Source organism: Hemitrygon akajei, chromosome 5 (assembly GCF_048418815.1).
Source record: "Hemitrygon akajei chromosome 5, sHemAka1.3, whole genome shotgun sequence".
Classification (NCBI taxonomy): Eukaryota; Metazoa; Chordata; class Chondrichthyes; order Myliobatiformes; family Dasyatidae; genus Hemitrygon; species Hemitrygon akajei.
The window spans coordinates 154,931,465-154,947,143 of record NC_133128.1 but is presented as its reverse complement, the minus strand read 5'-3'; the positions used below and the strand labels follow the sequence as shown (position 1 = coordinate 154,947,143).

Below are 15,679 nucleotides of genomic sequence, written 5' to 3'. Positions count from 1 at the left end.
GCCCTTACTAATCAAGAACCTGTCAGCCTCCACTTAAAATATACCAATGACTTGGCCTCTACAGTCAACTGTGGCAATGAATTCCAAAGATTTACCACCCTCTGGCTAAAGAAATTCCTCTTCATATTTATTCTAAAGCAGGAATTCCCAATCCTTTTTATGCCATGGACCAATAGATCTATGAATCTCAAGTTGATTCATGAATCACAAGTTGGGAACTCCTGTTCTAAAGGGAAGTCCTTGTATCCTAAATACACACTCCTTGGTCCAAACATTATCCAGGATGTGGGCTGCAAATTACAACAGGAGATAGAAAAGTAATTTAAGAAGGGCAATGTTGTGATAATCATGGGGGATTTTAATGTGTATCTAGATTGGGAAACTCAGGTTGGTGCAGGGTCACAAGAAAGGAAATTTGTAGAATCCTATGATGTAGCCTTTTAGAGCAGTTTGTGGTTGGGCCCACTAGGAGAACAGCAAATCTGATTTGGATGTTATGTAATGACCTAGATTTGATTTAGGGTAAAGGAACCCTTAAGGACATAGTGACTATTATACTCAGTGTCTGATCAATGAAAACAAGTAGGCCAGAAGCCTTATTTACCATCCTGTCTAATTGTGTTACCACATTCAGGGAACTATACTCTTGTACCCCCTAGGCCTCTATTTTGCAAAACTCTCCAGGACTCTGCCATTCACTGCATATCCTGCTACTTGCATAAGTGTGAGTTTGCACTTTTTTCAAGTTGATCTATTTGTAACCTTTGACAGTCTTCCTCACTGTCCAATATACTATCAATTTTGATGTCATTTGCAAATGACCAACCATTGCCACATAGATTGTCATTTCATATTAATAGTTTGGATGGGAAAGGATCTAGCATTGACCCAGATGCATAGCACTGGTCACAAGCCTCCAACCAGAAAAACAATATTCCACTACAATGCTATACCTCCAACCACCAAGCTAATTTTGTATACAATTGGCTAGGGCATCATTGATCCAATGTGACCAAACCAATCGGAGTGGTCTCATCAAATGTTTTGCTAAAGTCCATGGAGGGAACATCCACCTCCTTGCAGTTGGCAATCTACTCGGTCTTTTCTTCAATAAAACAATCAAATTCATGAAACAATTCCTGCACACAAATCCATGCTGACTATTTCTTATCAATAAATACCTTTCCAAAAGTCTTTCAGAACCCACTGAGGGTTCCCTGTCTTGTCCTTTCAGCCCTTCTGGTACCTCACCCACCTACCGTATCATCCTGCATTATAAAAGCTATCAGGGTAAATGAATGAAAGCATATTCTATAAGTTTGTGTTTGGATAAAAATTATCAGTGGATAATCATAATATAAATTGATGAGAATGTAGCTAGAAGCTGATATTTAATGTAACAGTTCTAGCTTGTAGTAAAGACAACCTTCCATTCATTCGTGTTTCTAGGAATTTTTATTTTCAATTAATTTTAAATGAGACAGCATGGTTTCAAATAAAATATATATACATTATGAAAATAAAGCAAAGTAATTCATATTTTGGTACATTAAAAACATTTTCATTAAATCATAGTTGACAACAATAAGTATTTTCAGTATATTCAAAGAGCAACTGTGTACAAATTTCTGCGTAATTCCAATAAACTGATTTAAAATGTGAGATTTGTGATCTTGAAAATGTGACTGACATTATTTCCATTGGTTGTATATGATTATAGCACATATGAACTGAAATAACAAACAAAATATAATATTCGACACCATATAAAACTGGTGAATGAGTACCAGAAATGTCAGTCCTAATGCTGTGTCCAGAGTGAAATGCTGTATTTTCATGAAAAAACGGTTTCCACAAAGTCTTTTTACATGATTTTATTATGTAATATTTCAGCACCACCCCCATTGTCTCCACCAGTGTCAATGAATAGCTTAGTGGATAAGAAAAACAATTACTGAGTTTTATATATTGGCAAGGAATTCTTAAAAGATGCATCACTGAAATTAAAATTTGAACTGCTTCACCATTGCCATAATGGTCCATTGCAATACTATGTGCAATAATATGGAGCAATATCAATTCAGAGATCCAAAAATTCAGATCCAAAGAGAGCAGGAATTGAATTTAATCAAGTTTGTTTTCACACAATGCGACAAACAATGTAAATTTAAAACAATTTTATTATATTCTTTTAGGCTGAAACCAATTCTTCCTCACATCAGTGTAATGCATATAGACTGAGCTGCTGAAGGTTAAATATTTTATTTTTGAATCAATTTGAGCACTGTTGATCTGTTGCAGCACAAGTTAATTGCATGCATTATTTCCAGATGCTAATAATGACAAAAACCTGGAAGTTTTACGTACACATTAAGTACCAGAAAACAGAGTATTTTTGCATCAGTAAAGTTTCATTTGAGCTCTATAATTAAGTAATCATGCAAGTTCATTGTTAATGGCGTACCATATAATACACAAGTCTCTTCATGTAAAACAAACTCTCCTCACTTATATACTTTTAAATACTCTGTTTCAAAGTAGCTTGAATTCCATTTATAAAATGTTTTTATTTTACATAGAACAGATTCCTGATCTACTGCTGTGAAGTTATTTTACGTTGGGAGAAAATGTTTTTGAAAGCTAAGACATTTGTTTATACAGTCCTCACAATACAGTAAAATATCTGAAAATTGGCTTTGATAATTCTGCATATTATTACCATGCACCCAACTTATGTGAACAGAATAATTTATTCTTTCTTACTTTGGTATGTCCAGTGCAATTATTTTTTTAAAAAAGACTTGTTTTTGAAAACTTATGTATAAATAAAAAAAATCAGGTTTTCCAAATTCCCTGGAGCAGTTCAACTAAACAACTTTGATTAGAATAAGCAGACAGTGTTCACTGCTAGACATCTCCCTGATGCCCAGTTTTGATAATTAAAAGATCATACAACACTTGTACAGAATCTATTAAAAGATTAAATAAAACTAAATTTCATAAATGATGGGTTTAGTATGCCGGACTGACAATGGAGCTAGAATTGTATTTTCCATATTTTTCAATTGTATACCATGCAATAACAGTTATATGAAGACAAATATTTTATTAACAAGTACATTGTCTTATTTGGACGGTATAGGCATATCGCAGTTTAAAAAAAAACCACTTCAAAACAGGGATTGAAGTAAATCGCATAAAAAATCATTCACTTTCAAAGGATCATCAGTTATTCAGAGAAGCATTAACTCACTTCTATATAAGTCTTTGTCATTTAAATGCTTTTCTTCACAAAAAATAGTCACTTTATACTCAACAGCAGTAGTAATAGTAAGATACTGTATGTAAGAGTTTTAGTTTCATCCCTTTATTTCTCAGAAAAGACACACAATAATTCAGGAGAATGTGTACCATAATTATCTGGATTCAATAATCTTCATCTTCTATAATGTAGGCTCTCTCTTCACTAGGTCTAGTAAAGCTAAAATCAATTCTTTGTTAATCCATATCTAAAGTGAGTCTGCAAATTCAATCACTTCCTTCATTTCAAGCAGGTCCATGAGAGAAGTCAAGGAAGTGTGCTTATATTTCAAAACATCTTGTTACTCCAGTCCAAAAGTGCTCGTCTCTTCCACAGCTGTCAACATCTTTTCGTACAACATTGAGAAGGATGGGTATGGAGGGAGATCTAACCGATTGAAACAGGTATGAGCCCTGTAAAACAAATATAGATTACTGTCCAACAATGCTAAATAAAACAATACTAAATCCTATCATAAGAGCATCTCTGGAAACAAGGTTAAAAGGAATAATTTTATCTGGTTCACATAATCTGATTCTGTTATTGTAAGTACTAATATCCCCTTGGAACTAATGTGAAATCTAGATAAACTAAGCCACTAAATATTCAAGTATTGAAGAAAAAATATTTTTAAAAGGAATCAAAGACTATTTACATAGATCCATCCAATGACTTCAGATTGACCTGAAGGGCATTACATTTAAAGTATAATAGCAGTATAATACTCAAAATTATCTGATAACAATTACCTGTTTGTATTTTAAGTAGCCTTTATATACATAACAGTTTAATGTGCCTCTAGTGCTTATACAAACTATAATTCTGAAGCTTCTTTGTTCTTTCATTAAGTGGCTAGTATTTTCTAATTGGTCAATTTTACCACAGTATTAAGTAAGTATTTTCTAATTGGATTATTGTTATCTATGGAATTTTCTTATCTTTTTGATATAAAAGTAGCTGTTTAATGCTAGGCACTATCTTTAGATTTTCTCTTCTTCACATAGTAAGACCACTGTCACTGTTCTTTCCTGTTCTCTCTGCTCTATCAACTCTTGATAAAAACGAATGTGGAGCAATAAGCTTTATGCCTCGCTCTCGACTTTTCAAAGACCCTTGGATTTAAACACCAGAATCTAACTATGCTGACGTAATCAACAGGATATTCCAGAGTTTAAAATTTGTTACACAAAGAAAAAAAAGAGGGATTTTTCACATGCAACAGAAAGAGTAAGAACTTCTGATCTTCTGCTGTCTGAGAGAAGTTCAGAAAAGAAGATCTGGCTTGAAATATCGCATGGCAATCAGGATTGAGGACTCTAACATCGCTATTCAAAAGAGAAACAGCTGTGGAAATATTGTAACACACACAAAATGCTGGAGGAACTCAGCAGGCCAAGCAGCATCTATGGAAAAGAGTACAGTCAACATTTCTGGCCAAGACCCTTCAGCAGGCCTGGAGAAAAAAGATGAGTTGGAGTAAAAAGATGGGGGCAAAATGGGAGGAAGGAACAGAAGGTGATAGGTGAAGCCAGGAGGGTGAAGGGTGAAGTAAAGAGTGAAGCTGATTGGTGAAAGATGGCTGGGGAAATGGTAAGTCTAATAGGAGAGGACAAAAGGCCATGGAAGAAAGAAAAGAGGGGAGAAGCACCAGAGGGAGGCGATGGGCAGGCAAGGATGAATATAAGGTATTGTTCTTCCAACCTGAGTGTGGCCTCTTCACAACAGTGGAGGAGGCCACGGATAGACATACTAGAATGGAATTGGTGTGGAATTAAAATAGGTGGCCAATGGGAGATCCTGTTTTTTTCTGCCAGATGGAGTGTAAGTCTCCCCATCTCTGTGGACATATTGGTTGCAATCAACTTGGTCCTAACCTATTCGGTTATGATCTATTCACAAACAAGAGAAAATCTACAGATGTTGGAAATCCAAGCAGCACACACAAAATGCTGGAGGAACTCAGCAGGCCAGGCAACATCTATGGAAAAGTGTACAGTTGAAGTTTTGGGCCGAGTCCTGCCAAAGGGTCTTGGTCCAAAATGTCAACTGTACTTTTTCCATAGATGTTGCCTGGCCTGCTGAGTTCCTCCAGTATTTTGTGTGTGTTGCTGGTTACAATCTATTTTGGTCACACAACAATCTATTTTGGTACTTGTGAATAGTGGCCGAACAATCTATTTGGCTGTAATCTATGTGTCACAATTTATATGGTTACTGGAACAATCTATTTGCTATTGGGTTACAATCTATTAATATTTCAAGATGTTGGTTAAAGTGATAAAAGTACGCATGAATTACAAACTTATGAAACTTACTAAGAACTCTTAACTGAATGAAACAACCCATTGGATAAAATTAATCAAAAATTCTGAAAGAAAATATCAACACAAGAACAAGAAAGCAAGTATCGTTCAAGAAAACAGCTGTTACTTATTTAGAGATAATACTACATGGTCAGTTTAATTGAATGTGTGAGTGATTGAAAGAGTTAACAGGATGAGTAAAGTCTTTTACTAATCGAAAGAAATGTGAAACTTGCAATAAACTACAAAGACTGCATGATAAAGACAGTAAAAAGTCTAAAGAGCAAATCTTTGAAATAACTGAGTGAAAGAACATAGTATTTCAATTGATGTATGAGTTTCAAGGTGAACTAAAACAAAAATCGAAAAGTGCAGTTGTGACTTCAAGAGGGCTGTCCCACTAGTGACGCTATTGCTAGTGCCCTGGGAAACACCTAGTTCTGAAGCTCTGCCCAAAGAATTACAGCTCACATCGAACAGTCTCCCTATACAGTGTCATCATCCAAACACTGGAGAATTACAGCCTCCAAGATGGTGACACCATCTGAACTCTGAGGAATTACAGGATGGACATGACATGGACTCTACAGCAACCCATAGGAGCTCAAGTGAGAATGACAGCTTGCTCCATTAAAGACCAATGGAGTGAAGACACACAGGACTGAAGATAAAACCATTATTAATCAATGTATTGCCAAGCTAGTGGCAGATCCATCAACTATTGCTCAACCACTCAACAATCTGCTGAAGGACATCAAGTGGTCAGATGATCCAATGACTCCTAATGAAGAACAACTGAAAGCATTTCAAAATTTAAAGGTGACATTTTGTACTGCATCTGCATTAAGAATCCTTGATACAGGCAAGTCATTTACTCTTATGTTAATGAGTATCCTAAATCAAGAACATGGAGATCGCCAGTGTCCTGTGGTTATTACTCTGCGAAAGATCTGATTCTATACGTTGATGGCTCCTCTATGATTGAGAAAGGAATTTGAATGGTTGTTTCGGGAATTGAAATGCTGTCATTAGGAAGCATGGCTCTTGTACCTTTGTACAACAGGCAGAATTGAAAGCTTTGACTGCAGCCCGCAAGTTAGCAGAAGGAAGATCAGCTAATATCTACACTGATTATTAATGCTTTTGGAGTTGGTCATGATTTTGGAAACTTATGGAGACAAGGAGAATTTCTTATGGCTGTAGGTACCCCAATCAAGAATGGATGCCTAGTACAAGAACTTATGGATGTCATACAACTGCCTGTCAGAGGTTTCTGTATTAAAATGTAAAGATTACTCCAAAACGATTACAATGGAAAGCCATGCAAATGCATTTGCAGATGACATTGCCAAAAAAAAGGCAGCATGGGAAGGAGTAAATGAAATACCAAGAACATTTGCAGTGAACAACTGGAATTATGGAAATGAAGTTCAACTCTGTATCACAGATGAACATACAAGATATCTGAGAGATGCAAATTCCAATGCTCTCCACAGAAAAAGTGGTCTGGACACAGGATGATGGTAAGTTAAAAAGTGATGGAGTATGGAGATACGACACTAGTCATAGACTAGTAGTCCCAACTATGCTGCTTCCTTGTCTGCCATATCCCACAGAGCACAATGGAGTGCAAAAGATGACCGAGAGATTTTCCCAATGGTGGTGGAATTTAAAGTTCAGAGTACAAGTTCAACAAACGTTTGAAAGATGCCTGACATGCCAGTAAATGAATCCCGGAGCAGCAGAACAGCTGCCACAATTAAGTGCTCCTGCCCCACCTGGTCCATTTTTACATTCACAAGTGAACTACACTTCTTTACCAAAGTTTCAAGGATACTCAAACATACTGTAAATGGTGGACAAGTTTTCAAGATGGGTGGAAGCTTTTCCAACAAGGAAAGCCATTGCTACACACAAAGAAAAAGTCTGATTGAGGACTACATCCCTAGATGGGGATTGCCATATCACATTGACTCGGACCAAGGAACACATTTCAATGGGAGTGTTTGCCAGGAATTATGTCAACTGATGAATATTGGAAGGTCATTTCATTGTCCACATCACCTGAAGCTATAAAGACAAGTTGAACAAATGAATGAAAACAATTGTCTAAGTATCATGAGGAAGGCATACCATGGCCTATGGCTCTTCCTATGGTCTTATGTAGCATCTGAACAACCCCGAACAAGAAAACTAAGTCCATTTGAGGTGGTAACAGGACATCCTATCTCACTGCCAGTAGCCCTCAATCTCAGAGAAGCTGATGTACAAATTATGGCAGACAGTTTGGTTAACTATTGTGTGAAATCAACCCAAGTTGTATAGTTTGTTTCTCAACAGGTTTCTGCCACTTGGGAAGACCCAGCAGGAGGAGGACACACCCTGATACCCGGTGAGTGGCTCTTGATTAAGAAACCACACAATGAACCATTGGGACCTAGATGGGAAGGTCTTTATCAAGTGCTGTTAATTACAAGCTCAGCAGTGAAAGTAGAAGATAAAAGTAAGTGGATACTGGACAGCCACTGTAAGCAAGTTAAAGTGGTATCTGATGAGGACAATAACCGGTGTGGTTAATGCACTATTAATCTCTGTCACCTTGCCCATGTTGCCGGGTTACAGTGAGCAAATCACCAACCAGTTAGAAGACTTCAAGCAAAGCAAGTTGACAAATACTGGAGAAAATGAAATTTATTCTAATATTATTTGTTATTGTTACACTTTTACCAATTTTCCCTACTATTACACTCTACATTGTCCTAAATGGAGTAATGGCTCTGGAATTTTCACTGATGATCACAATAATATTACAATTCAACAAATTTCTATCAAGCCTGAAGAAATGGTCTAGATTCATGGAACAATACATATTTTATGTGCAGAAAAAGAGCCTGCACCTCTCTTCCAAGTAATTGGTTAAGGTCTTGTTATTTAGGTTATGTTTTTCCTGCTATGAGACATACACACACTTTACCTTTGCCTTCCTAGTCTAAAAGTAAAAGAGACATTTCAGAAGGTAATTCTGCAAAAATTTTATCCCTATTTTATGGTGCTGCAAGGAGATGAGAAACATTGCTGCAGCCTTAGAAAGAACAAGCAATGACACTGCTGAAGGCAACAAAAATATTCGTCATGGTTCTTCTATGGTATTAGATCTTCTCTTAGCAGTTAAGGGAGGAACAGTTGCAGTTGTAGGCAAGGAGTGTTATATTTACATACCTGACAAGTTTGAAGACATAACTAATTTGGCTGAACATATTCGTCAACAAGCTGCTAAAATTCATCAACCTGATAGATAGGTTTTCTTTGATTGGATTCATTCAAGTCTTGGAAGCTGGAATTACTCAATACTGGGAGTCACATTATTCATACACCTTTTCAAAATTTACATCTTTTTTACTCGCTGAAAGGCGATCATTAATAGAATAGTTCAAAGTCACGTAAGTGTGCCTATTAATATGCCTAACCATGACATAATCTTATGAATACTTTGAAGAATACATATTGATATTTCATAACCTATGTAGTTTTTGATAATTTTATGTTATGTAGATACCACAAATTTTCTGCCTCTGAATTTTCAGACGTAATGATTCTAAACGTGTAATTTAGATCAAAGGGGAGATTGTTGAATTTGACTGTTTAATTTTAATTGTCATTTTCATTGTAATTTAACAATCAATTATTTACTTGCATTTTCACTAGCCTTTATATACATAACAGTTTAATATACCTCTAAAGGAGATAAAAAGTATAATTTTGAACTGCTTTCTTTCTTCATCAAGTGGCTAGTATTTTCTCATTGGTCAATTTTACAACAGTATTAAAGAAGTATTCTCTATCTGGATTATTGTTATCTATGGAATTTACTTTTGCGTATAAAAGTAACAGTCTTAAGCTAGGAACCATCCTTAGACCCTCCGTACTTCATGTAATAAGACCCTAACCCTATCAGTGTTCTGTTTCTGTTCTTTTTTATCAACTCATTATAAAACATTTGTGAAGCAACAAGTTTCACACCTTGTTCTTGACTTCTAAAAGAACCTTGGATTTAAACACCATCCACAACACTTTTCTGGATTGAACTCCATCTGCCACTTCTGCATTCTGTTGCAACCTACAACTATCTACATCTCCATAAACCTTTGTGCCATCTACAAACTTACTAATCTACCCTTCCACTTTCACATCAAAGTTATTTATAAAAATTACAAAGAGCAGGAGCCCCAGAACAGATTCCCATGGAACACCATTGGTCAACGATCTACAGGTAGAATATAATCCATCTACTGCCACCCTCTGTTTTCTATGGGTAAGCCAATTCTGTATCTACACAGTAAAGTTTCCCTGGATTCATTAACTCCTGACATTCTGAATAAGCCTACAATAGGGAACCTGAACAACAGTTCTACTAAACTCCATCTATACCACAAAGCACCTGGGGGAAACCTATATGATCACACAAAGAATATGCAAATTCCATACCAAGAGATCAGAATCAATCCAGATTGCCAGAGCAGTGAGACAACTGTCTACTGTAGCACTAATTTGGCTCCTTAAAACAAGACAGATGATAAGATTGTAGGGATTCATATATGTAAAACTGGTGGATCCAGTTTTAAAAAAACAACTTGGGTATCATTCACTGCAGAGAAAAGAAGTTATGCTCTAAGGCTCTTGTTAAACTCCACAAAGTACTACATTCAAGTCCTTGCCACTAAACAGTCAAAGATGTAATGCTCTTTTATGAGAATTGGTTGCACTGGTTTAGAGTCATAGAGAAGTACAGCACAGAAAAAGGCCCATTGACCCATCTAGTTCATGCCAAAAACATTTAAACTGCCTACTCCTTTTGACCTGCACTGGGACCATATCCGACTATCCATGTCCAATCTATCCAACCTATCCAATCTTCTCTTAAACATTGAAATCAAGCTTGCATGTACCACTAGTGCTGGCAATTCATTCCATACTCTGCCCAACCCTCTGAGGGAAGAAATTTCCTCTCATGTTCTCCTTAAACTTCTCACCTTTCACCCTTTACCCATGACCTTTGGTTGTAGTCCCATAAACCTCAGGGGAAAAAGCCTGCTTGCATTTACCCTATCTATACCCCTCATAATGTTGTATACCTCTATCAAATCTCCTTTCAATCTTTTACATTCTAAAGAACACAGTCCTATCTTCTCTTATAACTCAGGTCCTCCAAACCTGGCAACACCCTTGTAAATTTTCTCTGCACTCTTTCAACCTTGTTTACATCTTTCTTGTAAGTAGCTGACCAGAACTGCATACAGTACTCCAAGTTAGGCCTCACCAACGTCTTATATAACTTCAACTGAAAAAGAGACAAAGTGAAGTGAGTTGAAGCAGAAAAAAGTGTGTAACCCAGTTTGAATTGGGATATGCTGAACTGGTTCTTGTGCACAGCAGGATTAGTGAGCAAAAGGTGAAAATGTTGCAAACACAATGTATTAGAACAAGTGTTCCGCTCCATTACAACTATGAAAAGTGGAACACTTGGTGAAACATTGCACTAATTTCATGGAACATAAGAAATTCTAGATGACTAAAAGGGATCTTAGGTCCATTAGGTGCATCTTCTTCCATTACTAGAAATCGCTGTTTATATTAATACAATTGCACTAATCACAGTAATGAATTGTAATCAAAACTAGACATGACAGATTGGATATATCAGAGTTGAAGATCTTATGAGCCATAGCCTCAAAGTCACCTTTCTGCTCACAAACATACTATAATTTTAATGTTACAATGCCCTGTTTCAAAACACGCATCAAATTTATTCTAAAATGTTACATTTTGAAAGCCCTATTACCTAATTTGCAGTTGTATGAGTGGTATTATTCCAAACACCAAGTATTCCAAAATCCTTTGCCTTTCAGCGTTAAGAGTATGGGTGATAAGACCAGTACAAAATTCCAGCTAAAATGTACTAAAGATAAAATGTATTAAAACCCTTAATCAACTTACAGCCTACAGGAGTGAGAATTTAGCTTTATTGTTCCTTTTTGTTAATTTTTAACATCAGTTCTTGATAAGTTCATAAATGCCATCATTCATAAGGAATACTACAACATAAATTGACAACCCAAAATTTACAATGAAAAGAAACTTCTAACCAAAAAGGCAATGAAAACAGAGGGTCATTGCATATTGTTTTTAGTTTATAAAGACCATAAGATATAGGAGCAGAATTAGGCCATTCAGCCCATTGAGTCTGCTCCGCCATGCTGTCATGGCTGACCCAATTTTCCTCTCACACCCAGTCTCCTGTCTTCTCCCCGTATCCCTTCATCCCCCGACCAACCAAGACTCTATCAACCTCTGCCTTAAATATACATAGACTTAGCCTCCACAACTGCATGTGGCCAAGAATTCCACAGATTCACCACTCACTGACTAAAAAAATTCTTCTTCATCTCCATTCTAAAAGGCCACCCTTCTATTCTAGGGCTGTATCCTCTGGTCTTAGATTCTCCCACCATAGGAAACATCCTCTCCACATCCACTCGATCAACATCTTTAATTATTCAATAGGTTTCAATGAGATCAGCCTTATTCTTCTGAATACCAGTAAAAACAGGCCCAGAGCCATCAAATGCTCTTCATATGATAAGCCATCCAATCCTGGAATCATTTTTATCAACCCCCGTTGAACCCTCTTTAATTTCAGCACATCTTTTCAAAGATAAAGGGCCCAAAACTGCTCACAATACTCCAAGGTGGGCTCACCAGTGCTTTATAAAGTCTCAGCATTAGATCCTTGCTTTTATATTCTAGTCCTCTTGAAGTAAATGCTAACATCACATTTGCCTCCCTCAACACAGGCTCAACCTGCAAATTACCTTTAAGGAATCCTGCACATGGTCTCCCAAGTCCCTTTGCACCTCAGTTTTTTTTGTATCTTCTCTTCATTTAGAAATTTTACAATGTTCAAATTTACTGCTTGGACTGATGCATGCATATTGCTTTTTTTTCAAGCAAATCCTGTATTGGGGGTGTTGGTTTGCGTTTCCAGTAAACAATCCAATTCACTATTTCCTGTAGTACAAAATTGCATAATCTATGCATGCATTGAGAATGCAAGCTGAAAATAAAGTTAAAATTGACATTTTTTTGTTCTGTATCTGAGATATTTTTGGTAGTGATTTGTGAGTTCTGAAAGGGTGTATTTTCATAACTTGACCTGTTGTAACGCATGGCTCACCAGTAGTCATACTTCAACCAAATGGCTCAACACATAGGCTCAACCACTAAATAAACCTTTAGGGAATCCTGCACATGGACTCCCTAGTCCCTTTGAAACTCAGTCTTTTGTATTCCTCTCCATTTAGAAAACAGTCTTCCCTTTCATTTCTTCTACCAAAGTGCACGACCATACATTTCCTGACACTGTATTCCAGATGCCATTTCTTTGCCCATTTTTTTTACTCTGTTTAAGTCCTCTGTAGCTTCTCTACATCCTCAAAACTACTTGCCCATCCACTTATCTTCATATTGTATGCAAGCTTTGCAACAAAGCCATCAATTCCATCTTCCAAATCATTGACATATAACGCAAGCAGAATCAGTCCCAACACGGACCACTGTGGAATGCCACTAGTTACCGGCAGCCAAACAGAAAAGCCTCCCTTTATTCCCGCTGTTCACCTCTTGCCAATCAGTCACCGTTTTATCCACGCTAGAATTGTTCCTGTAGTACCATGTAATACCATAGCTCATGTGTGTCATCTTGTCAAGGGCCTTCTGAAAATTGAAGTACACAACTTCAAACAATTCTCCTTTGTCTATCCTGCTTGTTATTTCTTCAAAGAATTCTAACTGATTTGTCAGGCAAGATTTTCCCTTGAGGAAACCATGCTGACTATAGCCTATTTTATCACGTGCTTCCAAGTAGCCTAAAACCACGTCCAACATTTTACCAACCACTGAGGTCAGACTAACTGGCCTATAGTTTCCTTCTCTCTGCATCTCTTCTTGGAGTGCAGAGACATTTGCAATTTTCCAGTCTTCCAGAATCTAGTAATTCTTGAAAGATCATTACTAATGCCTCCACAATCTCTTCATCTATCTCTTTTAGAACCCTGGGGTGTACACCATTTGGTCCAGCTGACTTATCTACCTTCAGACTTTTCAGTTTCCCAAGAACCTTCTCTCTAGTAATGGTAACTTCTGTTACGTAACCTCGTAACCAGGTAACTTACCAGCAAAGATAGCGGGATCAGCTGAGTCGGATGCTACTATTTTCAAACGTTTTATTCAAAAAGGGGCACAAACAGATGGTTAAAACAAAACATTCAGATCATATACATCGTCAAAACTCAATCTAAAACACCGGTGTAATAATAATCAATCAGAAATAAGCTCTATAGTTGTCTAGGGGATAATACTGAGTCCAATTGAAATATAAAGAGTCACTCACGCTGGGGTTTCACGTTGTGGAGAGAGAGAGATGGTTGAGAAAGGATAAACACTTGCCCGTTGTCTTTACAGAGCAAATCCTTGGAATCAGGGGAGCAGGCTTCCCCGTTGTTAGTTAAAAGCAGTCTTCCGTTGGTTCTAGCCACAGATTCAAAATTTGGAATCTAACGCACGTGGCTTCCTTCAAAATGCCTTCCCGCTCCCACGGGAATCGGTATCGTGCTTCCTTGGTGTCTCCTGGGTGCGTCTGAGGGTTGTCCCCCCCTCAGACCCTCCTTTATACTTCTTCACGGGATCGCAGGTGTCAATCAGGTTGCAGGTGATGCGATCTCTCTCTCAACCAGCCCACTTTGCCCGAGGGCTTTTCACGTGGTCTTCATGAGACAATAGTCAATATCGCCTTTATTCTGCTTCTCGGGAGAACGTGGTCTTCCGCACGTCTCTCTCTCTCTCTCCCATTTCCTGTGTCTATTCAGCACGTCTCTCCCCCTCCTGGGTCAGTTGACCCCCCCTTGACTAGGGCTCTTGCGATTCTCACAAAGGAGGGGGCCGAGGTCATAACACTTCACAGACTACACGACCCCTGACACCTGGAACTTCCACCATTCTGCTATTATCTTCCACAGTGAAGACTAATGCACAATTCTTATTCAGTTCATCCACTATTTCGTTGTCCTCCATTACTATTTCTCCAGAATTGTTTTCCAGCAGTCTGATATCCACTCTCACCTCTTTTATACTTAATATATCTGAAGAAACTTCTGGTATCCTCTTTAATATTGTTGGCTAGCTTACTTTTGTATTCCATCTTTACCTTCTTAATGACTTTTTATAGTTGTCTTCTGTTGTTTTATAAAGGTTTCTAAATCTTCTAAATTTCCACTAATTTTTGCTCAATTATGTGCCCTCTCTTCGGCTTTTATGTTGGCTTTGACTTCTCTTGTTAGTCACGGTTGTGTCCTCTTGCCTTTAGAATACTTCTTCCTCTTTGGGATGTACATATTCTGTGCCTTTTGAGTTCTTCCAGAAATTCCAGCCATTTCTGCTCTACCATCATCCCTCCTAGTGTTCTTTCCAATCAATTCTGGCCAACTCCTCTCTCATGCCTCTAATTCCATTTACTCCACTGTAATAATGATACATCTGACTTTCAAGGTGAATTGAATCACTATGATCACTTGCCCCTAAGGGTTCTTTTACCTTAAGTTCACAAATCAATTCTGGTTCTTTGCACAACATCCAATCCAGAAAAGCAGATCCCTTAGTGGGCTTAACCACGAGCTTCCCTAAACAACCATCTTGTAGGCACTGTAATTCCCCCTCCTGGAATTCAGCAACAACCTGATTTTCCCAATCTACCTGCATATTCAAATCCCCAATGACTATTGTAACATTGCCCTTTTAGCATGCATTTTGTATCTCCCATTTTAATTTGTAGACCACATCCTTACTACTGTTTGGGGACCTGTATACAACTCCCATCAAGGTTTTTTTTCTGCTCTTGCAGTTCCTTAGCTCTACCCACAATAATTCAACAGCTTCTGATCCTATGTCACCTCCTTCTAATGATTTGATTTCATTTTTTACCAACAGAGCAACGTTGCCCCCTCTGCCTTCTTGCCTGTCCTCT

The 15,679-nt window shown here is 37.5% G+C and overlaps 1 protein-coding gene across 9 annotated transcripts in view; it reads right to left on the bottom strand.

Annotated features, from left to right (window-relative positions):
• Window positions 1–1,440: 1,440 nt before the first annotated feature.
• Window positions 1,441–15,679, bottom strand: part of LOC140728349 (E3 ubiquitin-protein ligase HECW2-like) — a 318,336-nt gene continuing 304,097 nt past the window's right edge. For all 9 annotated transcript variants that reach the window (XM_073046945.1, XM_073046950.1, XM_073046949.1 and 6 more), the window contains one exon: window positions 1,441–3,714. In XM_073046945.1, the coding sequence (XP_072903046.1) occupies window positions 3,603–3,714 (112 nt within the window). In that variant the 3' untranslated portion in view covers window positions 1,441–3,602. The remainder of the gene's footprint in view (window positions 3,715–15,679) is intronic.